Source organism: Nansenia antarctica (assembly GCF_963989245.1).
Source record: "Nansenia antarctica genome assembly, chromosome: 5".
In the NCBI taxonomy this organism is placed as follows: domain Eukaryota; kingdom Metazoa; phylum Chordata; class Actinopteri; order Argentiniformes; family Microstomatidae; genus Nansenia; species Nansenia antarctica.
The window spans coordinates 8,679,720-8,704,719 of NC_137690.1; the positions used below are offsets into that span (position 1 = coordinate 8,679,720).

General features: G+C 46.9%; 2 protein-coding genes across 2 annotated transcripts in view; one reads left to right on the forward strand and one right to left on the reverse strand.

Annotated features, from left to right (window-relative positions):
- Positions 1-14,677, forward strand: part of tmc2b (transmembrane channel-like 2b) — a gene marked incomplete at both ends in the record, with an annotated part of 17,399 nt that extends 2,722 nt beyond the window's left edge. The window contains 17 exons of the mRNA XM_080531321.1: positions 665-817; positions 7,415-7,505; positions 7,641-7,722; positions 7,849-7,955; positions 8,183-8,281; positions 8,695-8,837; positions 9,156-9,303; positions 9,902-10,090; positions 10,715-10,894; positions 11,198-11,356; positions 12,064-12,192; positions 12,875-12,942; positions 13,083-13,322; positions 13,438-13,563; positions 13,695-13,773; positions 14,184-14,313; positions 14,436-14,677. Of these exons, the coding sequence (XP_080387447.1) occupies positions 665-817; positions 7,415-7,505; positions 7,641-7,722; positions 7,849-7,955; positions 8,183-8,281; positions 8,695-8,837; positions 9,156-9,303; positions 9,902-10,090; positions 10,715-10,894; positions 11,198-11,356; positions 12,064-12,192; positions 12,875-12,942; positions 13,083-13,322; positions 13,438-13,563; positions 13,695-13,773; positions 14,184-14,313; positions 14,436-14,677 (2,365 nt within the window). The remainder of the gene's footprint in view (positions 1-664; positions 818-7,414; positions 7,506-7,640; positions 7,723-7,848; positions 7,956-8,182; positions 8,282-8,694; positions 8,838-9,155; positions 9,304-9,901; positions 10,091-10,714; positions 10,895-11,197; positions 11,357-12,063; positions 12,193-12,874; positions 12,943-13,082; positions 13,323-13,437; positions 13,564-13,694; positions 13,774-14,183; positions 14,314-14,435) is intronic.
- A 1,501-nt stretch (positions 14,678-16,178) lies between these two features.
- Positions 16,179-25,000, reverse strand: part of LOC308158642 (aldehyde dehydrogenase 1A1-like) — a gene marked incomplete at both ends in the record, with an annotated part of 10,184 nt that continues 1,362 nt past the window's right edge. The window contains 13 exons of the mRNA XM_080532322.1: positions 16,179-16,251; positions 16,674-16,748; positions 17,547-17,704; positions 17,946-18,110; positions 19,482-19,666; positions 19,967-20,069; positions 20,399-20,512; positions 20,823-20,951; positions 21,372-21,433; positions 21,583-21,712; positions 22,204-22,344; positions 22,589-22,693; positions 23,616-23,752. Of these exons, the coding sequence (XP_080388448.1) occupies positions 16,179-16,251; positions 16,674-16,748; positions 17,547-17,704; positions 17,946-18,110; positions 19,482-19,666; positions 19,967-20,069; positions 20,399-20,512; positions 20,823-20,951; positions 21,372-21,433; positions 21,583-21,712; positions 22,204-22,344; positions 22,589-22,693; positions 23,616-23,752 (1,577 nt within the window). The remainder of the gene's footprint in view (positions 16,252-16,673; positions 16,749-17,546; positions 17,705-17,945; positions 18,111-19,481; positions 19,667-19,966; positions 20,070-20,398; positions 20,513-20,822; positions 20,952-21,371; positions 21,434-21,582; positions 21,713-22,203; positions 22,345-22,588; positions 22,694-23,615; positions 23,753-25,000) is intronic.

Genomic DNA, 25,000 nt, shown 5'->3' on the forward strand with positions numbered 1-25,000 from the left:
TCAACTTTATTGTCATCGCAGAGTACAAGTACTATACAACGAAATGTTGTAGTTTAGCATCCAAGGTCTGAGCTCAGGTGTTCTATACTGCAGTAGGATTAGGGTATAGTGCCTCAGACTCCCAGGGTTACATCTACTGGGGGACAACCCTACTGGACCTGTTCTATGTGTTTGTGGTTTGCCATCCATCTATCCTGTCTCTCTCCCCCTCTATCTCTCTCCTCCTCTATCTCTCTCCTCCTCTCTCTCTCTCGCCTCCTCTATCTCACTCCTCCTCTGTCTCTCTCCCTCTCTATCTCTCTTCCCCTCTATCTTGCTCCATCTCTTTCCATCTCAGCTCTCTTTTTGTCTTCTCTATTGATCTTCCAGTCTCATATCTTCCATCTTCTAACACATTGTTGTTAAGCCTATAAAGGATGACCTCCAAAACCATCCCGTAATTGTGTCAGTGGCCACACTAAAGCCCCTGGCTACTCTGCACACATACACCGAAGACATTCTGACCAGAACTAGGACTCTGGTCACTGGTAGACCAATGGTTGTCCTATGTGGTCAACCTTGTTTTGTCCTGGTGACCTCTGGTGACCCCTGGTGACCTCTGGTGACCTCGGGTGACCCCTGGTGACCCCTGGTGACCCCTGTCACCTGCTCTTTCCCCTGGCAGCTCCTCTTCTGAGGGAGAGGAGGATGACGATGACTCTGACCTGTCGGAGGGAGAGATTGCAAAGTTGAAGGAGGAGGTGGAGGAGAAGAAGAAGCTGATAGCCACTTTGAGGAACAAGCCTTGGCGCATGAAGAGGAGGCTCCATCACCTCAAGTAAAACAGGGCCTCCCACTGCCTCTGACTGGCTGCCACTGCCTCCCTCTGCCTCCCACTACCTCCCTCTGCCTCCCACTGCCTCTCACTGCCTCTCTCTGCCTCTCACTGCCTCTCACTACCTCTCACTGCCTCTCACTGCCTCCCTCTGCCTCTCACTGCCTCTCACTGCCTCTCACTGCCTCTCACTGCCTCCCACTGCCTCTCACTGCCTCCCTCTGCCTCCCACTGCCTCCCACTACCTCTCACTGCCTCCCACTGCCTCCCACTACCTCTCACTGCCTCCCTCTGCCTCTCACTGCCTCTCACTACCTCTCACTGCCTCTCACTGCCTCTCACTGCCTCTCACTACCTCTCACTGCCTCTCACTGCCTCCCACTGCCTCCCACTACCTCTCACTGCCTCCCACTGCCTCCCACTACCTCTCACTGCCTCCCTCTGCCTCCCACTGCCTCTCACTGCCTCTCACTGCCTCCCACTGCCTCTCACTGCCTCCCTCTGCCTCCCTCTGCCTCCCACTGCCTCCCTCTGCCTCTCACTGCCTCTCACTGCCTCCAACTGCCTCCCTCTGCCTCCCTCTGCCTCCCACTGCCTCCCACTGCCTCCAACTGCCTCCCTCTGCCTCCCTCTGCCTCTCACTGCCTCCCACTGCCTCCCACTGACTCTCACTGCCTCTCACTGCCTCTCACTGCCTCTCACTGCCTCCCTCTGCCTCCCACTGACTCTCACTGCCTCTCACTGCCTCTCACTGCCTCTCACTGCCTCTCACTGCCTCTCACTGCCTCCCACTGCCTCTCACTGCCTCTCACTGCCTCTCACTGCCTCTCACTGCCTCCCACTGCCTCCCACTGCCTCCCTCTGCCTCTCACTGCCTCTCACTGCCTCCCACTGCCTCCCACTGCCTCCCTCTGCCTCTCACTGCCTCTCACTGCCTCCCATTGCCTCTCACTGCCTCCCACTGCCTCCCTCTGCCTCTCACTGCCTCTCACTGCCTCTCACTGCCTCCCACTGCCTCCCACTGCCTCTCACTGCCTCCCTCTGCCTCTCACTGCCTCCCACTGCCTCTCACTGCCTCTCACTGCCTCTCACTGCCTCTCACTACCTCCCACTGCCTCCCTCTGCCTCTCACTGCCTCTCACTGCCTCCCTCTGCCTCTCACTGCCTCCCTCTGCCTCTCACTGCCTCCCACTGCCTCTCACTGCCTCTCACTGCCTCTCTCTGCCTCTCACTGCCTCTCACTGCCTCCCTCTGCCTCTCACTGCCTCCCTCTGCCTCCCACTGCCTCTCACTGCCTCCCACTGCCTCCCACTGCCTCTCACTGCCTCTCACTGCCTCTCACTGCCTCCCACTGCCTCTCACTGCCTCCCACTGCCTCTCACTGCCTCCCACTGCCTCTCACTGCCTCCCTCTGCCTCTCACTGCCTCTCACTGCCTCTCACTGCCTCTCACTGCCTCCCTCTGCCTCTCACTGCCTCCCTCTGCCTCTCACTGCCTCTCACTGCCTCTCACTGCCTCCCACTGCCTCTCACTGCCTCCCACTGCCTCTCACTGCCTCTCACTGCCTCTCACTGCCTCCCACTGCCTCTCACTGCCTCTCACTGCCTCCCTCTGCCTCCCACTGCCTCTCACTCCCTCCCACTGCCTCCCACTGCCTCTCACTGCCTCTCACTGCCTCTCACTGCCTCTCACTGCCTCCCTCTGCCTCCCTCTGCCTCTCACTGCCTCCCACTGCCTCCCACTGCCTCCCACTGCCTCCCTCTGCCTCTCACTGCCTCTCACTGCCTCCCTCTGCCTCCCTCTGCCTCTCACTGCCTCTCACTGCCTCTCACTGCCTCCCACTGCCTCTCACTGCCTCTCACTGCCTCTCACTGCCTCTCACTACCTCTCACTGCCTCTCACTGCCTCCCACTGCCTCTCACTGCCTCTCACTGCCTCCCACTGCCTCCCTCTGCCTCTCACTGCCTCCCACTGCCTCCCACTGCCTCTCATTGCCTCCCACTGCCTCTCACTGCCTCTCACTGCCTCTCACTGCCTCTCACTGCCTCTCACTGCCTCCCACTGCCTCTCACTGCCTCCCACTGCCTCTCACTGCCTCTCACTGCCTCTGACTGCCTCCACTGCCTCCCTCTGCCTCCCACTGCCTCTCACTGCCTCTCACTGCCTCCCACTGCCTCCCTCTGCCTCCCACTACCTCCCACTGCCTCTCACTGCCTCTCACTGCCTCCCACTGCCTCTCACTGCCTCCCTCTGCCTCCCACTGCCTCCCTCTGCCTCTCACTGCCTCCCACTGCTTCTCACTGCCTCTCACTGCCTCCCACAGCCTCTCACTGCCTCCCAATGCCTCCCACTGCCTCCAATTGCATCACACCTCTTTGATGCATTGTTTTATGCCGAATTGTCTCATGCTTATTGACTTTAAGGCTTGCTCTTGCGTGTTGTGTTTTGATGTGTCTATGCTGCTTTTACACACCGCCACCTGCTATCTCTCTATCATCACTCATGTACAACATGTGATGTCATCGTGTTGATTTGAATGATTAAAGCTGGGTTTGGCCTTCGCCTCTGTCTTGCCTGTTTGATGTCTGCCTTTTTTGAGTGCCTTGTACCCTACAAGCTATGAACTACCTTATGGAGACCGAAAGTAGGTCTCCTAAAGTAGATTGACCTTTAACCTTAGCTCTGTGTTATGCCTCGGAGCTACCTTCAGGGGGGTTTAACAGTTGAACAGTTGACAATCTGTCGAAACTGAAGAGCTTCAGCACAATGTCTTATTATGTACAACATTTACAACATTTTGTATTTCGACTTTGTTCATGGTTGCACGATTGCCCTCATACAGTGGGGAAAATAAGTATTTCACCCCTTGCTGATTTTGTGAGTTTACCCCCTTACAATGAAATGAACAGTCTATTATTTTAATGGTAGGTTCATTTTAACAGTGAGAGACAGAATATAAAAAAAATCCCAGGAAATCACATTATATGAACTTTTTAAAAATATTTGTTTTTTTCACCGCCTACCAACCAGCAAGAGATTAGTCCTCTCACTTTAAGAAAGTACTCCTTATCTCAACTTGTTACCTGTATAAAAGACACCTGTCCACAGAATCAATCAATCAATCAGATTCCAACCTCTCCACCATGGGCAAGACCAAAGAGTTGTTTAAGGACATCAGGGACAAGATTGTAGACCTGCACAAGACTGGAATGGGCTACAAGACCATTGGCAAGCATCTTGGTGAGAAGGAGAATACTGTTACTGCAATTATTCAAACATGGAAAAAAAACACGTATCAGAGACATCAGGGACAAGATTGTAGACCTGCACAAGACTGGAATGGGCTACAAGACCATTGGCAAGCATCTTGGTGAGAAGGAGAATACTGTTACTGCAATTATTCCAAAATGGGAAAAAAGGGACATCAGGGACAAGATTGTAGACCTGCACAAGACTGGAATGGGCTACAAGACCATTGGCAAGCATCTTGGCCCATCAATCTCCCTCGGTCTGGGGCTCCATGCAAGATCTCACCTCGTGGGGTGACGTTGATCATGAGAAAGGTGAGGGATCAACCCAGAACTACACAGGAGGAGCTTGTTAATGATCTCAAGGCAGCTGGGACCAAGATGATCATTGGTAACACACTATGCCGTCATGGATTGAAATCCTGTAGCGCCCGCAAGGTCCCCCTGCCCGTACAGGCCCGTCTGAAGTTTGCCAATGAGCACCTGGATGATTCAGAGGAGGCTTGGGAGAAAGTGCTGTGGTCACTCGCCGTGTTTGGAGGACGACGTCACTGCATCGAGGGGAGGATGAACGGGGCCATGTAGTGTGATATCCTGGGTGAGAACCTCCTTCCGTCCCTTTCGGGGCGGCTGTGGCGCAGGAGGTAGAGCTGCCATCTAATGATCGCAAGGTTGGCAGATCAGCGGTTCGAGCCCCGGCTGGCCACATGTCGAAGTGTCCTTGGGCAAGACACTGAACCCCCAGCGCATTGCATGGCAGCTTGCCACCATTGGTGTGTGAATGTGTGTGTGAATAAAACCGTTGTAAAGCGCTTTGGAGCAGCTTTGGAGCAGCAAAAAAGGTGCTATATAAGTGCAGTCCATTTACCACTTACCATTCCCTCAGCCAGGACACTGAAAATGGGTCATGAATGGCATGGATCCATCATGACAATGACCCAAAACATACGGCTAAGGCAACAAAGAGGTGCCTCAAGAAGAAGCACATTAAGGTCATGGAGTGGCCTAGTCAGTCTCCGGACCTTAATCCCATGGAAAATCTGTGCTGAAGCTTCGAGTTGCCAAGCGACAACCTCCAAACCTTAAGGATTTGGAGAGGATCTGCAAAGAGGAGTGGGCCAAAATCCCTCCTGGGATCTACGCAAACTTGGTGACTAACTACAAGAAACATCTGACCACTGTGCTTGCCAACAAGGGTTTCTCCACCAAGTAAGTAAGTAAGTAATGTTTATTTATATAGCACAATTTTACAATGACAAACAGCCGCCCAAAGTGCTTAACAGATAAAACACTAGTAAAAGAGAAAACAACAGATAAAATACACTAAAAACAATTCGTTGCAGAAATAAAAGTGCAAAGAGTGCAGTGTCGGGAGGCAGGTTCACCTCAGGTCAAAGGCCAGGGAGAAAAGATGTGTTTTAGCAAATTTTTTAAAAGCCTCAATGCTCTGGGTGGATCTGATGTGGAGGGGGAGGCTATTCCAGAGCCTAGGGGCTGCTTTAGAGAAGGCTCTATCCCTTCTTGTTTTGAGTCTGGTCCTAGGGACCTTCCAGCAGCAGTTGGTCAGCTGACCTAAGTATTGAGTCATGTTTTCCCAGGGGGAAATAATTCAAAATTCATGTGATTTTCAGGGATTTTAAAAATATATATTCTGTCTCTCACTGTTCAATGAACCTACCATGTTCATTCCTTTGTAAGGGGGTAAACTCACAAAATCAGCAGGGGGTGAAATACTTATTTCCCCCACTGTAAATTCCATTGTAGCATGCTGAGGGTATCGCTGGTGTCTTCTCAAAACCAAAGCAAATTCACAAAAAGAGGGTCTGTACCCTTTCACAACATACCATTTAAATCAAAATCAACAAGAGATTTGGTTCAATAGATCTGAACTCATCTATTAAAAGGAATAAGTCCACGCTATAGTAAAATCCCCTAGCCTAGCCTATTGTAGAAACACTACTCTATTCACTACTACTATAACACTACTCTATTCACTACTACTATAACACTACTTGTGTCAGTGTCATGAGCTGGCAGTGTGGAGGAAACACATATACAGGTGAGTGTAAGCATGGGTAAAGGGCATCAAGATAGTTGAGACACCTTGACTTTTTTATGAGCTCAACACTGTTTAATGCATGTAGTGGTTACTGGCTGCTGCTTATCAAGCCTGTCTTGCCATCGACAGGTATTCCATCAAAATGATGGATGTCTCCTTGAATTTCCTTAATTAAATCATCAGTCTAATTGGTGGTCAAAGCCAGTGATCCACTGATGAGTTTCATGTTTCATTGATTGATGGCTCATCCTTTTCTCACGGACTAGCCCTTTTGTTTTTCTTGTATTTTCTTTACCTTTTCTTTTTACTGTTTTCCCCTGCTCTTATATTCACGTACACAGACTGACTAGTTGAAAGAGGTGTGCAAAAGAAAGAAACTGTAATGTTGATACTGACTGAGTAGTTGGATTTTTGGTGCAAGGTCTAGCAGAGACTGAGAACGTACACAGAGACTGAGAACGTACACAGAGACTGGGAACGTACACAGAGACTGAGAACGTACACAGAGACTGGGAACGTACACAGAGACTGAGATCGTACACAGAGACTGAGAACGTACACAGAGACTGAGAACGTATACAGAGACTGAGAACGTACACAGAGACTGAGAACGTACACAGAGACTGAGAACGTACACAGAGACTGAGAACGTATACAGAGACTGAGAACGTATACAGAGACTGAGAATGTACACAGAGACTGAGAACGTACACAGAGACTGAGAACGTACACAGAGACTGAGAACATATACAGAGACTGAGAACGTATACAGAGACTGAGAACGTATACAGAGACTGAGAATGTACACAGAGACTGAGAACGTACACAGAGACTGAGAACGTATACAGAGACTGAGAATGTATACAGAGACTGAGAACGTATACAGAGACTGAGAACGTACACAGAGACTGAGAATGTACACAGAGACTGAGAACGTACACAGAGACTGAGAACGTAGCAGAGACTGAGAACGTACACAGAGACTGAGACAGACCTTTTCCAAAAACGGATGTTTGTGGTGCTGGTGGAAAGCCAGTGGGAAGTACAGAAAGACTGTGTAAGGTAGGGAGATGAAAGGGATATGGAAAGTTAGATCTTTACCTTGTTTTCCCCTGCTTTTATATTCATTCATGTATATGTTTTTATATATGTTTTTTATTCACTTTATGTTCTTATTCCTGTTGTAAAGCACTTTGAGCTGCATTTCTTGTATGAAAGGTGCTATATAAATAAAGCTTTACTTACTTACTTACTTACTTACTTACTTACTTACTTACTTACTGGGACTTTCAGGGAAGCTCAGGAGTTTGTGGAGAAGTTTGAGGGAGCGTTGGGGAAAGGCAAAGGGAGGAAGCTCTACGCATACAAAATCATGATGACCAAGGTAATACATGACCGTGAGCTGTGTAGGTAGCACACACTTTAATAAGATCGTGTGACATTGTATGAGGAGGCATTCCTAAAAAAAAGTTTTTTTACGTACTTTTTCGTACTTCTTTTTTACATTGCTATTTTCCAGAAACTGATCAAGTTCAACCGAGATTTTGACAATTTCAAAACGGCCTGTATTCCCTGGGAGAGAAAGATAAAAGAAGTTGAGAGTGGGTAGCGTCGTACACACCCGTCTACATGCTACTACAGCTACATTTCCTTCATTCATTCATTCATTCATTCATTCATTCATTCATTTTCAGTGATAACTGTGAGTGTGACGTTTCACCCCTCAGGTCACTTTGGGTCTTCCGTAGCTTCCTACTTTATCTTCCTGCGGTGGATGTATGGTCTCAATCTGGTCCTGTTTGGGTTTATGTTCGGTCTGGTGGTCCTCCCTGAGGTGAGTGGCTTTCACTTGTCTTATATATATAACAACAGCATAAATAACCTACGATTGTGGAGATGTGTTAGAGCACTCAATGAATATGGATTAATCTGTTGATATCTCTCTCTCTCTCTCTGTCTCTCTCTCTCTCTCTCTCTCTCTCTCTCTCTCTCTCTCTCTCTCTCTCTCTCTCTCTCTCTCTCTCTCTCTCTCTCTCTCTCTCTCTCTCTCTCTCTATCTAGGTGATGATGGGTCTTCCGTACGGCTCCATCCCCAGGAAGACCGTTCCCAGAGCGGAACAGGACAGTGCCATGGACTTTTCTGTCCTCTTCGAATTTGGTGTGAGGATCTCAGTCTGGCACGTTTCCGTTCACCATGCTAAATCCTGAGATGCCACATCTAGTCTAAATGGACCAGGGGAGGCTGATGGGGGGCAGAGATCAGAGGAAGGGCTCATTGTAACACATAGAATGGAGTTAGGAATGGTGTGTAGACCACACGTGTTTAATATAATTCCTCATTCTATTCCATCCATTAGAATGAGCCCATCCTCCGATGTCTACCTCCACCAGCCTCCACTGGAATTGATCTAGAGTAGGCCTATATCAAGCATCCACGACCGATAGACGCATATCAAACAACTGTTCGACCACATGCCATTGTTTCACTATCTGTTTTATTTTTCATGACCTTTAGTTGGGATTGATAGTGTTCATTGTTCATATAAACGTGATTGTTTGTGTCTTGTTGTCAGGGTTACTGCCAGTACTCTATCCTCTTCTACGGTTTCTATAACGACGAGCGGACCATCGGCCTCCTCCAGTTCAGACTGCCTCTGTCCTACCTGCTGGTGGGCGTCGGGATCTTCGGATACAGCCTGATGGTGGTCATTAGAACGTAGGTTACACACCCAGACGCACGCACGCACACACACACACACACACCTACATAGACATGCACACACAGACACACACACACACACACACACACACAGACGCACACACACTCTTACACAGACATGCACACACACACACACACACACACACACACACACAGACACACACACACACACACACACACACACACACACGCACACACACACACACACACACACACACACACACACCACGCACACATTTCCTATGCTTCTCTCCACTCCCATATAATGTACCTTTTCTGTGTCCACCCCCCCACCCCCGTCCTCTCTCCTCCCAGGATGGCCCGTAACTCTAATGAGGGTGGTGATGGGGGGGATGAGTCGGAGTTCACCTTCGCCTGGAAGGTGTTCACCAGCTGGGATTACCTCATAGGCAACCCTGAGACAGCCGACAACAAGTTTGCCTCCATCACCACCAGCTTTAAGGTGAGCACACCAACCATACATAAACGTTGCTATTGGCTGGAGAAATTGCGACCTATTCTCTGTTTGCTGTCCCACCACACAACCCCTGAGACATGGACTGCACTTATATAGCGCCTTTATCCAAAGTGCTTTACAGCGGCCTCTCATTCACCCATTCACACACACATTCACACACCAGTGATGGCAAGCTACCATGCCCATTCATTGGGAGCAATTTGGGGTTCAGCGTCTTGCCCAAGGACACTTCCACACGTGGATAAGAGGAGCCGGGGATCGAACCGCCGACCTTGCGTTCATTAGACACCGGCTCAACCTGCTGAGCCACAGCCGCCCTACATCACACACTGAAACAGTGCGGATAGGATAGTGTGTATCAGGGGAAGCTGGCGGAGGTAGAAATCGGAGGACGCTCTCATTATAATGCATTGAACGAAATGAAGAATGGTATCAAACACGTGTGATTTTGAAATCTCATTACAACGAGCACATCCTCCGATTGCATCATCTACCTCAGACACAACAGCCTCTAGTGGTTGTGTGTAGTGTGTATGACGTGTGTTGTGTTTCTCTCTGAATGGCGCTCGCCTGTTTCCTGTAGGAGTCCATAGTGGATGAGCAGGAGAACCAGAAGGATGAGAACATCCACCTGCGCAGGTTCCTGAGGGTCCTAGCCAACCTCCTCATCCTCTGTAGCCTGGGAGGCAGCGGCTTCCTCATCTACTTTGTGGTCAAGCGCTCGCAGGACTTCGCCAACAAAGAAGAACTCTCCTGGTTTGAGAAGAATGAGGTACAGTCAGCAGCACTCGAGTAGAGGGGGGATGAGGGGGGGATGGCATCCCCCCCTGAAATAAAAACAGTCAAAATCATCCCCCTTCTAAAACTGCCATCCCCCCTTTCCATCCCTTATGTCATTTTATCAATGAACGTGGTATTACTGCTATTACAACATTTAGTCACTGACGCTGTGGGGATGCTAAAATTGTCCCCATATGATAAAATCTACCATCCCCCCTGATTTTCTTTGACAACTTATAGTACTGGGTACAGTATGTCGTTCAACCCGGAGATACCTGGTTCTCTTCATACTGGAGATTCCGTAGCGTAGCTCCTAGGTACGCTACGGAATCTCCAATTCGGAATTGGATCAAGGTCGGAATGATGTCCCAAGAGTGGGGATGTTTCAGGAGGGACATTGTGAGTGAATTTGATCTATTTGGCGTTTGGAGTTCGTCTTCAGCAAAGCTCTAGGATTCACAATAAGGCCTCTCTATTCAGAATTCAGTCCGTTCGAGAAATTAAAACGTCACTAGTTTCTTCAGAGGTAGGCTGTGATGTTTTGTTTTTTGTTTTGTTTTTTAAAAGTTCTATTTTCTCCACCGGTCCGTGTCTGACGTGCGTCGTCCTCTTCCAGGTTGAGTTTGTGATGTCACTGCTGGGGTTGGCGTGCCCGCCGCTGTTCGAGACCATCGCTGGAATGGAGGAGTATCACCCCCGTATCGCCCTCAAGTGGCAGTTGGGACGCATCTTTGCCCTCTTCCTGGGAAACCTCTACACCCTCCTGTTCGCTCTGTTCGATGAGGTCAACGAGAAGGTACAGCACGGTTGGTGAATCTATGTGTGCATGGATGTGTATGTTTGTGTTTGTATGACGTGTATCTATGCAATACATTTATGTACTTATTTATGTGTGTGTGTGTGTGTGTGTGTGTGTGTGTGTGTGTGTGTGCGTGCCTGTGTGTGTCTGTGTGTACGTGTATGTGTGTGTGTACGTGTATGTGTGTGTGTGTCTGTGTGTACGTGTATGTGTGTGTGTGTGCCTGTGTGTGTCTGTGTGTACATGTGTGTGTGTGTGTGTGTATGTATGTGTGTGTGTTGTACCTGTTTCCATTCCCAGCTAGAGAGCGAGAAGGCAATCAGGAACGCCACCGTCTGGGAGCTGAATGAGTACTACGCCAACTACAGCTCCTTCTACAACACCACAGACATCCCCCCGCCCAACATCCAACCTGCTGACGTCATCAGAGGGCCCTGCTGGGAGACCGCCGTTGGCATTGTTAGATATACATAAAATATCTATATATATATGTTACGGTACATGTGGGAATACGGTACATGTGGGAAAACTAGGGTTAGGGTTAGGTGCTACGTTGACTTGGTACATGCTGGCATGTCTAACCCAAACCGTAACCGTAATCCTAACCCTAACCCTACCCCTACCCCTAACCCTAACCCTAACCTTAACCCTAGCACCGTAGCACCTAACCCTAACCCTAGTTTTCCCACATGTACCTTATTCCCACATGTACCGTAACATATACAAAACTCTCTCTCTCTCCCTCTCTCTCTCTCTCTCTCTCTCTCTCTCTCTCTCTCTCTCTCTCTCTCTCTCTCTCTCTCTCTCTCTCTCTCTCTCCCCGCCTCTCTCTCTCTCTCTATATATATATATATATATATATACACACTGAACACTTTATTAGGAACACCTGTACACCTTCTCATTCATTCAGGTGGTGTATATAGTAATATGCTGTAGGCCTATACGTATTATTACTATTTGTATATTTAATAGTTCATATTTTATAATATATTATATCATATTTTCGTTGTCTAGTACTTAGTACTCTGTCTATAGTTCCACTGTCTCCAGCTGTAGGTGCAGGTCTATAGTGACTGTCTCCAGCTGTAGGTGCAGGTCTATAGTGACTGTCTCCAGCTGTAGGTGTAGGTCTCATGCGTGTTCTGTTTCTCTTCTCTCTCCAGGAGTTTGTGAAGCTGACGGTCTCAGACATCCAGGTGTCGTACCTGACCATTCTGATCGGTGACTTCCTGAGAGCCGTCATCGTACGTTTCTTAAACTACTGCTGGTGCTGGGACCTGGAGGCCGGATTTGTGAGTGTGTTACACAACCATCGCTGAGAGGATGATTACATTCTGCTGTGTGTGTCTGTGTGTGTGTGTGTGTGTGTGTGTGTTTGTGTGTGTGTGTGTGTGTGCGTGTGTATTAATTTACTTTATAATTTTTTTACTTATTTTATTCAAGAGCATGTGTGTGTGTGGGCAGGCATCATGTTTTCCTCTCTCACGCTCAGTATCAACATTGTTTACATTGTGTGTATGGTTATTCATGAGAACCTGATACCACACAGTGACATCTGGCAAGACAGGCGATCCTTCACATTCACGGAGACACAGGACACTGCACCGAGAAGTTAATTACAGAGGGAGGGAGAAGAAAGGGAGAGAGAGAGAGAGAGAGAGAGAGAGAGAGAGAGAGGGAGGGAGGGAGGGAGAAGAGAGAGAGAGAGAGCTTGTATATATATTTATTTATTTTTAAATCTTAATTCTTCCATCTTCTAGAATTATGACTTCCAATGGCCCCTAGCCCTCACATAGATGACCTTTTCTTGCTATGACAGATAGATGATTCACTTACTTAGACCAATGTGTTTGTTGTAAGTTGCTTTGGATAAATGAATCTGCTTAAATGCCAAAATGTAATGTAATGTAATGCTTGCGCCCCTTGTAATTTGATGAAATCAGTTTGATATTTGTATCGTGTATGTGATTCTAGCCTTCTTATGGAGAGTTTGACATCAGCGGGAATGTGCTTGGGTTGATCTTCAATCAAGGAATGATTTGGTAAGTGAATATGTACAGTATATACAGACACACACACACACACACACACACACACACACACACACACACACAGACACACATACGCATTGACACAGTGCATGCATATCCCAAGTAAAGAGCTGTTACGTGTGCCATTTCAGGATGGGTGCGTTCTACGCCCCGGGTCTGGTGGGGTTGAACGTCCTCCGTCTCCTCTCCTCCATGTACTTCCAGTGCTGGGCAGTGATGAGCTGCAACGTGCCCCACGAGAGGGTCTTCAAGGCCTCCAAGTCCAACAACTTCTACATGGGCATGCTCCTCCTAGTCCTCTTCCTCAGCCTGTTGCCTGTGGTCTATACCATCATGACCCTGTCCCCCTCCTTCGACTGTGGGCCCTTCAGGTAAGTGTGGGACACACACACACACACACACACACGCACACACACATGCAAACACACACACACACATGCAAACACACTCACACACACACCTAATGCCTTTTCTCTTGTCTATCAGTGGAAGGGAGAAAATGTATGACGTCATCATTGAGACATTAGATAGAGACCTGCCAGCATTCATTGGGAATATCTTCACCTACGCAACGAATCCTGGACTCATCTTACCAGCAGTGCTGCTGATGGTGTAAGTACTCACACACACACATACACACACCCACACACACACACACACACACACACACACACACACACACACACACACATATATACACACAGACACCCTCACACACACTAAAACATTTTGTCCTGTGTCAGGTTGGCCATCTACTACTTGAATGCAGTCTCCAAGAACTATGCACAAGCCAACCTGGACCTGAAGAAGAAGATGCAGATGGTCAGTGAGCCGTGACACTACTCCCGTCCATCAATGTCATCAATGTCAACATTATAAATATCGGAACCTCAGTCAGTGTTCATTATGTAGATCTTACCCTAATATTGGGTATCATGTATTGTGTAGGGACAGTTTTTATAGACCATTATCTTTCACCAAAAAGTGGGGCCTAGTTGTATAGCCTAGCGTATACATACAGATAATACGAAGATTATATTATGGCGTATTAGAATGCCAAGAAGAGGAAGTCAGAAATCAGACAAAATGTATCCACGATAGTAACACAATAATAACAAAGCTGTGTGTGTGTGTGTGTGTGTGCCTGTGTGTGTGTGTGTGTGTGTGTGTGTGTGTGTGTGTGTGTGTGTGTGTGTGCGCGTGTGCGTGTGTGTGTGTGTGTGTGTGTTTAGGCCAGAGATGAGGAGAAGAACCGCAGGAACAACAAGGCGAGCACCAACCAGGTGCAGCAGGACCTGGAAGACCTGCTGCCCAACAAGTCCCTCTTACCCCCTCCTGTGGAGGAGGAGGACCCCCCGCCTGGTATGGTTACACACACACACACACACACACACACACACACACACACATACACACACACAGCTTTGTCTATTGTGGATACATTTTGTCTGACTTCCTCTGCGTCTCTCTTCTTGCCTCCCCAGACAACCTGAGTGAGAAGGCCAGAAAGTCACCCAAAGTGTCAGGGAAGCCAGGAGCAGCCAATAGCAAGGACGTTCGCCTGCAAAAAGACGTTTCATTGGCTGCACCAAACCCCCGGGGACCTGTGACCCGCCCCCCTGGGCCGAGGGGACCACTACCAGGACAGCCCAGAGGACCTCCCCCTGGTCCTGGTCCTGGGCCAGGGCGGGGCAGGGGGAGGGGCATGCCTCCCCCGAGGCGCTAGGACGTCCACGCTCACACGTCCAAGACTGAATGCGTGTCAGGAGGGAGCGGCCAATGAGGACAAAGGGTCTCAGTGAAGCCTTTAGGGAGTATCTATTACACAGTCACACCAGGGCAGCTCACGGCGGGGCGACAACTGGTGGAAGTAGAAATCTGAGGCCAAGTGACGTAAGCGGGTGTAGCACACTAAGGCGCATGCCATATCATCACAAGGGCCCTGGTTTGATTCCGGCCATCGACATATCCTGCATGTCATCCCCCGCTCTCACCCATCCTTCCGGTCAATCTCTACTGTCTCTATCCCAATAAAGCAGAAATGTCCTAAGAAAAAAGAATATATATATATAATCTGAGGACTGGCTCATTGTAATGCATGGAACGGCATATGGAATCGTATAAAAACATGTCCATTCTATGCATTACTGCCTCCAGCAGCCTTCACTGCTTCACCATGGGAACAGAACATGACATACTGTAAATAGATGATCAAAATAATGGAACGTTTATTGCATTGATAGGTATGTATATTAGAAGCAAAGAGCCCTACAGGTTATACATCTAACATTGTGCTCATGGAAATATCTGTATCGATTTCAATCAGAAATCATGTGTAAATAGTCAATTTGTATTTGATTTTTTTTGTATTACGGCTAATAAAATTCAAGATACAATACTGTAGGTCTAACAATATCTGTAGCAGATATCAGAATATGTTGTCGCCTGTGTTTACTTAGGGCAGATTTACACACACGAACGCACACACGCACGCACACCCACACACACATACGCACGCACACGCATGAGCACACACACGCACACACACACACACACACACACACACACACGCACACACACACACACACACACACAAATGTACAGAAATACACTCACTTTGTCTCTACACTCACAATAGCAACAATTATATGATATCATACACAGTCAACCGATCGATCATGGCCTCAAACCATTGGACAGGTCAGATGGATCACATACAGTACACTACAAAATCAAATCAAAATAGATCAGTGGACAACAGGAAACATAGATACAGTACAACCCTGTACCATACTGCCTCTACTGATGAGATGCCAAATCAACTGCTTTATACGATTACAATGTTGACCTTATGTGCATGCAGCCATTAATAATGTATGGTTATGGTAAATAGTCTCCTCATGTGTCTCAGTGTTGATACACAATGATATTTCAGACAGGGGGAGGCTGGTGGAGGGAGAAATCGGAGGACAGGCTCATTGTAATGCATGGAATGGAATGAGGAATGGGATGGCATTCCTCATTCCAATGAGCCCTTCCAGATGTCTACCTCCACCAGCTTCCACTAGAGTGTAACATAACATGGTTTAAATGCTTTTTGCAACCAATTTGATGTGAATTTCAAATGTACTGTAGCCATATTGTTTGTCTCTGTGTAACTGATGAGAATTCCAAGCAAGTCCATAAAGTATTTTCTTCAGACTTTAGACTTCAGACATCAGTCAGTCTTAGGAGTTCTTCTGAGAGATTTTGATGGTGACAGCCTTTACCTCTGTGTACTCCTGGAGGGCGTACTCCCCCCTGAAACAGAGACACACAGCAACCACAATTAATTAATTTGATTAAACCCCTACATTCATCAAGGAATTTCAATTGAGGTCTAAAAACCTCTTTCTCAAAGGAGTCCTGGGCCTATAGTCACAAAGCGTCTCTGACTAGGATCAGTTTTGCATTTGTAATAAGATTAAATGGACAGGAGGGTATTCCATCAATGTTGCTTAAGGAAAATCCAGGCTTATTTTTGTTAAATCTCACAAGACTTATCATAATAAGCCTAGATTTCCCTTTAGCGACATTGATATAATACCCCCCTCCTAGATCAGCTGTCCTGCTCTGAGATGCTTTGTGAATGCAGGCCCTGGCCAATAATGAACAGAAGACAGTGTAGGAGGTAAGGACTCAGTGAAGGAGGTAAGGATTCAGTGAAGGAGGTAAGGACTCACAGCTCTCTCCCGTTCCCCGACATCTTGAAGCCTCCGAAGGGACACTGAGTACTCATGGCGTTGTAGCAGTTTACCCTGGGACACATACCAACACAGTATGTGTGTAAATACAAACAATTAAAATGCAAATACCCAGTGCAAGTCAATGGACCGGAAGTTAGTCATTCAAATAATCTCAAAGCCAATTAAATCTAGTTAATTGAGTTTCTTCATTTTGTCTGGCCCTGGCCTAAGACCACACACACACACACACACACACACAGGCACTATGCACGCACGCATGCATGCACGCACGTACATACACACACACACAAGACGTATTGAGTAGTCAACGTCTCACTGTCATCATAACTATCTTGACACAACTCGACTATGTTGTAACGCATTGAGCAAATCCATTCATGAACCAAGTAAATGGTTGACATTCTCAGATGTACTGTATGTATGTATGTATGTATGTATGTATGTATGTATGTATGTATGTATGTATGTATGTATGTATTGAGTAGGTGTTGAGTAGGTATTGAATATGTATTCAGTGTGTGATGAGTATGTATTGAGTATGTATTGAGTATGTATTGAGTATGTATTGAGTATGTATTGAGTATATATTGAGTATGTATTGAGTATGTATTGAGTATGTATTGAGTATATATTGAGTATGTATTGAGTATATATTGAGTATGTATTGAGTATGTATTGAGTATGTATTGAGTATGTATTGAGTATGTATTGAGTATGTATTGAGTATGTATTGAGTATGTATTGAGTATGTATTGAGTATGTATTGAGTATGTGATGAGTATGTATTGAGTATGTGATGAGTATGTATTGAGTAGGTGTTGAGTATGTATTGAGTAGAGGTGTCCCTACCACACCATGCCGGCCTGTAGAGCAGAGGAGACAGTCAGGGCTTTGTCAATGTCGTTGGTGAACACTCCTGCTGCCAGACCGTAGTGGGTGGCGTTGGCCCTCTGGATCACCTCCTGAACACTACGGAAACACATGATCTGCTGCACCGGACCAAAGATCTGACAGAGAGAGAGAGAGAGAGAGAGAGAGAGAGAGAGAGAGAGAGAGAGAGAGAGAGAGAGAGAGAGAGATGGGGGTATTAATATGACCATTAGTTTATGTGGGTGTGTGCATACATGTGTGTGTGTGTGTGTGTGTGTGTGCGTGTGTGTGTGTGTGTGTGTGTGTGTGTGTGTGTGTGTGTGTGTGTGTGTGCGCATGCGTGTGCGTGTGTGTGTGTGTGTCTGTGTGTGTGTTTACCTCCTCCTTGGCGATGCGCATGTCGTCCGTGACGTTGGAGAAGACGGTAGGCTGGATGAAGAGGCCCCTCTGGCCCCAGGCTGCCCCCCCACACTCCAGCGTGGCCCCCTCCCTCTTCCCGCTCTCGATCAGCTCCAGGATCTTATCAAACTGCTTCTGGTCAATCTGCACACACAGCACATCACTATCACCAGCTCTGTCACACCATCCACATCACTATCAACAGCTCTGTCAGACCATCCACACCACTATCACCAGCTCTGTCAGACCATCCACATCACTATCACCAGCTCTGTCAGACCATCCACATCACTATCACCAGCTCTGTCAGACCATCCACATCACTATCACCAGCTCTGTCAGACCATCCACATCACTATCACCAGCTCTGTCAGACCATCCACATCACTATCAACAGCTCTGTCAGACCATCCACATCACTATCACCAGCTCTGTCAGACCATCCACATCACTATCACCAGCTCTGTCAGACCATCCACATCACTATCACCAGCTCTGTCAGACCATCCACATCACTATCACCAGCTCTGTCAGACCATCCACATCACTATCACCAGCTCTGTCAGACCATCCACATCACTATCACCAGCTCTGTCAGACCATCCACATCACTATCACCTGCTCTGTCAGACCATCCACATCACTATCACCTGCTCTGTCACACACCATCCACATCACTATCACCTGCTCTGTCAGACCATCCACATCACTATCACCTGCTCTGTCAGACCATCCACATCACTATCACCTGCTCTGTCACACACCATCCACATCACTATCACCTGCTCTGTCAGACCATCCACATCACTATCACCTGCTCTGTCACACACCATCCACATCACTATCACCAGCTCTGTCACACAGCAGATCACCATCCACATCACTATCACCTGCTCTGTCAGACCATCCACATCACTATCACCAGCTCTGTCACATAACAGCCCCAGCAGATCTCTGTCTGTGAATCTGTCTGACTTTTGGGTTTTTGAGGTTTTTTTTGCGTTTATTTGTCTGTACATGTGAATACAGTGGATAAACAATAATACATATATATATAATGTATTCATAAATAGATAATATAGTATTATAGTATATCATTTTGATATTACATATATATTTTTTACATACAGTGTATCACTTTTTTAAAAATGCCGGTTGAGAGAGGACGCTTGCGTTGCTTGTTCGCCGCTTCTCCGTCCGAAATCTAGGTGTAATTGCAGTATACAGAGTAGATTGTCCTACAAAGACACTTAGACTTAGATTTAGTAATCTACAAATTAATTAGACTCCTATACTTTCTTTTATTGATTTTTTGTTTCTTTTTATTATTACTACTCAATCTTTTCAGTTTGTAAAGCGTGTTTGAGTGTCTACAAAAGCGCTATATATGTCTAATGTATTATTATTATTATTATTATTATTATTATTATTATTATTATTATTATAATACACATTTATATATATACATTAATAACAGATAAACCATACATCTCCAGTATTAGTCCAGTGCTGTACCTGTGGTCCCTGGTCCACTCCTGCTATGAGAGGGTTGCCCAGGACCTTGGTCTGGGCCATCGCTACACTGCGCAGGACGAACTCCTGGTAGACGGGCTCCTCTACGAACACCCTGGAGCCAGCCAGACAGCACTGGCCCTGGTTGAAGAACAGGCCGCTGTGGGCCTGCTGCACCGCATACTCCACTACCAGACACAAGATATACACATGTTAACACACACACGCACACGCACACACACACACACACACACACACACACACACACACACACACGCACACACACACACAGAGACACACCCACGTGCACACCCGCTCACTCACAAAGACACGCACACACACACATACACACAGAGGCACACGCATAAATAAATACACCAAATATACTGCATAGATATACCCTCACATGCCATGCAAAACAAACATAGAAAGAGACTCACATTATATTACACACACAGTAAATATGAAATAGCATCGTGTGTACTCACAGTCACAATCAGCAAAGACTATGTTGGGGTTCTTGCCACCGAGCTCCAGTGTGACTCTCTTCAGGTTCGTCTCACCTGCAGCCTTCTGGATGAGCTTCCCAACCTGGAGGAGATAAGGAGTGCATCATAATCAATAACATCCTAGTCTAACACATAATAATGGTTCTCTGTGGCTCTGTTGGTAGAGGTGCTAACAACGCTTAGGTTGTGGGTTCGATTCCCAGCTGGGACCATATATGCTGAAAAATGTATACACTCACTGCAATGTAAGTCGCTTCGGATAATAAGTCGCTTCAGCTAAATGGCATATATAATATAGTCAATATTAATTGCAATAATAATTCAGACTATTGCTATGTCATCCCCGTAACCTAGCAACCAACCCCACTGATACCAGGGGGTAAAAACAGGGTTTAAAGGCTGATCACTTACAGCGGTTGATCCGGTGAACGCTATTTTGTCTATGTCCATGTGGTGAGCGATGGCACTGCCAGCTGTGGAACCATAGCCTGGCACCACGTTCACCACACCTGGAGGAAAACCAGCCTGGACACAGAGAGAGAGAGAGAGAGAGAGAGAGAGAGAGAGAGAGAGAGAGAGAGAGAGAGAGAGAGAGAGAGAGAGAGAGAGAGAGAGAGAGAGAGAGAGTAAAGGAGAGAGAAAATACCTAATCTAAGTAATCTAGGCAGGTAGTGTTGAGAAAACAGCATGTTGAGTAGACACAGTAACAGTGTGTAGTGTGTCAGAGGTTTGGATTCATGTGTGTGTGTGTGTGTGTGTGTACGTTCGTGTGTGTGTGTGTGTGTGTGTGTGTGTGTGTGTGTGTGTGTGTGTGCTCGAGCTTGTGTGTGTGTACCTCTTTGATGAGCTTGGCCATGTGCAGGGCTGTTAGAGGCGTCTGTTCAGCTGGTTTGATGACTACAGTGTTTCCACAACTCAGAGCTGGAGCAATCTTCCACGCAAACATCATCAATGGAAAATTCCACTATAGGGAGAGGACATATGGGTTATACAATAGCTAAGAATGCACGCACACGCATGCATGCACGCTCACACGCATGCATGCACACACACACGCACACACTGATTGATTATCTGATTGTGGTGGCCTGGGGTGGTCCAGTGGTCTAGCACCGCGGTCTACAGTGCACATATGCCCATGTCGGCATGGGTTCGAATCCGGCCCATGCCCTGCTGACATGCCCTCTCCTCCTTAATTTCCTGTCTACCTTCACTATCTCTATCCAATAAAATGAAAAATATGAGTGGGACTGCCCCACTCTGAAAAAAAATACTGTTATAAAAAAAAGATTATCTGATTGTGTTACACAACTTGGGTTGTACAATAGCTAAGAACAAACAAATGCACACACACACACACACACACTCTAGTTGTTCTACTCACTGGGATGAGCTGTCCACACACCCCTATAGGCTCATGTCGTGTGTAGGTGAAATAGTCTCCATCTGAAAATAGAGACATATAGAGGGTCCTTTTAGAGGGGTTTTGTGATAAATCACAATAGTTTTACAGTATAGTCCTTCGTTTTTTTCCCCCCATATCAATCATGAGTTTGGGCTCTCAGGTATATACAGGTATTTCTTCATTTGCTCACCAACAGGGATGGTTTTGCCATGGATCTTGTCGGCCCAGCCGCCGTAGTAGCGCAGGGTTTTAATGGTGGCCATCAGATCCACAAAGTACGCCATGAGGAAGATCTTCCCTGAGTCCAGTGCCTCCAACGTCTGGGGATGTGTAACACACATAATAACACATAAATAACGTATGTGTGTGTGTTTGTGTGCATGTGTCTATGTGTTTGTGTGAGTGTGTGTGTGTGTCTATGTGTTTGTGTGTGTGTGTGTGTGTGTGTATGCGTGTGTGTGTGTGTGTGTGTTCGTGTGTGTCTATGTGTTTGTGTGTGTGTGTGTGTGTGTCTATGTGTTTGTGTGAGTGTGTGTGTGTGTGTGTGTGTGTGTGTGTGTGTGTGTCTATGTGTTCGTGTGTGTGTGTGTGTGTGTGTGTGTCTATGTCTTCATGTGAGTGTGTGTGTGTCTATGTCTTCGTGTGAGTGAGTGTGTGTGTGTGTGTGTGTGAGTGTGTGTCTATGTGTTTGTGTGAGTGTGTGTGTGTGTGTGTGTGTGTGTGTGTGTGTGTCTATGTGTTCGTGTGTGTCTATGTGTTCGTGTGAGTGTTTACGTGTGTGAGTGTGAGTGTGTGTGTGTGTGTTCCTCACAGCCAGTCGGAGGCGGTCTCTCTCCACCAGGTCAGCCAGCCTGTAGAGCAGCTGACCGCGGTCCGACGCGTCCATAGATCGCCATGGAGATCCTAGCTGGAAGGCCGCTCTGGCGCTCCTGACCGCCTTGTTCACATCCTCCTGAGGGGTGAGAAGGAAACTGGTCAGACACACACGCGGACACACACACACACACACACTCCTCAGGCACAAAAAAACATACGTAAGACACACACACACACGCCCAAAGAAACATATAAGACACACACACCCGCACACACACATGCAAACACACACACACACGCACACACACACACACACACACACACACACACACACACACACACACACACACACACATTGATGATCTGATAGTGTTACTCACAGTGTCCGCCTCCTCCACCTCACAAAGCAGGTCCCCGGTGGCGGGGTTATGCACTGCAATCTTCCGTCCACTGCATGACTCATGCCACTCGTTATTGATGAATATCTGAGCCCGAACACATAAAGAAACACCCACAAAAACATACAAAGACATGAATGTTTGTGCCCCACACACTAGTGGTCCTCTGTGGCTCGGTTGGCATAGCATGGCGCAATGCTCACTGCAATATAAGTCGCCTTGAATAAAAGCGTCAGCAAAATAGCATTACACACAACCCAACACACCCCTTGTATTAAAGGCTATTGGCTAATGCCAATACACAGAACACGCACCATCTTGTAGTCAGAAAAATGACTCATGGCGTTCACCTCACCCTCTTTCCGTTTATAAGAACAGACCCTTAACAATGCATTTCCTTTTATCCTCTGGAGGACGTGTTTTACAGTCACGTCCAGACCAGAGCTGCATTTATTGAAAACAAAAACTAAAAAGAATGATTCGCCTTTTAATTAAATCTTTGAACTTGATTAGATAGCATCTGCATGTAGTAAAGACGGTAGATAGATTAATAAATCCAGAGAACTCCCTTATGCAAGTTAATAAACTTCCTGATAAGGCAACAGTAAACATTTAACAGACTTCCTCTGTTGCTGAGAAGCTTTCCTACATGTTGTAAAGACCAGACCCCCATTTCCCTCCATGGCGACACACACACACACACACACACATACACACACACACACACACACACACACACACACACCAGAGAAATAGATTACCGCAAACTCTCCTCACTCAATGACAAACTGATTTTGCATGACAGATATGAGGTGCACATTACATTACTTCTTTTCTGAATTCTAGTAAACATTTATTCTAACCTATACGATACGTGATAGAGACACCACATAAAGGTAGAGACACCATAGACACTATATAGAGGTAGAGACAGCATAGACACTACATGGAGGTAAAGGCACTACATAGACACTATACATCAAGATACATAATGCCTACTCCTGCTCACCTTGGTGTACTGGACCTCCAGGTCCGGTATGGGCATGGGTATGGTCTGCTTGACCAGTTCGTCTGCATGGTCCGGCTGGTGGTTCTGGTGGCTCTGCCCGTTCCCAGGCTGGGAGCTCATGTTGCCCTGGTTAACGTCTGGGACAGCAACAGGTAAAAGTGTGAGTGACATGGGACTGGAAACATAGCCCTCTCCCACTCCTACATACCCTCTCCTGCCCCTCGTCCCCACGGTCTGAAAGGGAGGCACTTATTGGATAATAAACAGTTCAGAGGAAGGGGATTTGCATTAGTCAAAAATGTATTAATTCATGTATTATTTGTAACAGTAAGAACCTTCTAAATGGTTGGGAACTTCAAAGGGTTCCTCTCACATTAAAAATACGTACTCCTGCACACATGCTTTACCTCGCGTTACACATTCAATTCCCTATTTATTTTTTATGTGAGTTGAACCGTGGGGCCTGTGTTCTGTGCACCAAGAACAGAGACAGCATGGTGGTGTGCCTGTTTAGAGGGTCCCACACAGTGATCCGCCCCTGTATCAGAAGCTAACCTTGCAACTGTTGACGTTCAAGCACTGTTCCGATTCATAATATTATAAGACGTAATTTTCATAGTCAGAGATACCAACAGAAAAATCCTATTCATCAAATGATAACACATGATTATCAAAGAGGTGATACAAAATAAAGAAGGAATTGGTAGGTTAGTGGTGGTGTTTTTGTAGTTTTGTTTGCTAATTATTGGTGCTAACATTTGCTAATAAATTCACCTGCTAACTTACACTTACCCTAACCACTTCAAAGCTATTTCTATTTCCAACCCTAACCCTAACACGGTTAATGTGCAACCCTAAATATAACCCTGTTTTTGTTTACCTAGATGTCTTCTATTTTGACATAAAACGACATTACCAAGAGGTCTTCTATTTAGACCTGTGTGTGTGTGTGTGTGTGTGTGTGTGTGTGTGTTTGTGTGTTTGTGCATGTGTGTGCATGCGTGTGTGTGAATGCGTGTGTGTGTGTGTGTGTGCGTGCGTGTGTGTGTGTTTGTGTGTTTGTGCGTGTGTGTGCATGCGTGTGTGTGTTTGTGCGTGCGTGTGCATGCGTGTGTGTGCATGCGTGTGTGTGTTTGTGCGTGCGTGTGTGTGTGTGTGTGTGTGTGTGTTTGTGTGTTTGTGCATGTGTGTGCATGCGTGTGTGTGAATGCGTGTGTGTGTGTGTGTGTGCGTGCGTGTGTGTGTGTGGGTGTGTGTGTGTGTGTTTGTGCGTGTGTGTGCAAGCGTGTGTGTGTGCATGCGTGTGTGTGTGTTTGTGCGTGCGTGTGCATGCGTGTGTGTGCATGCGTGTGTGTGTTTGTGCGTGCGTGTGTGTGTGTGTGTGT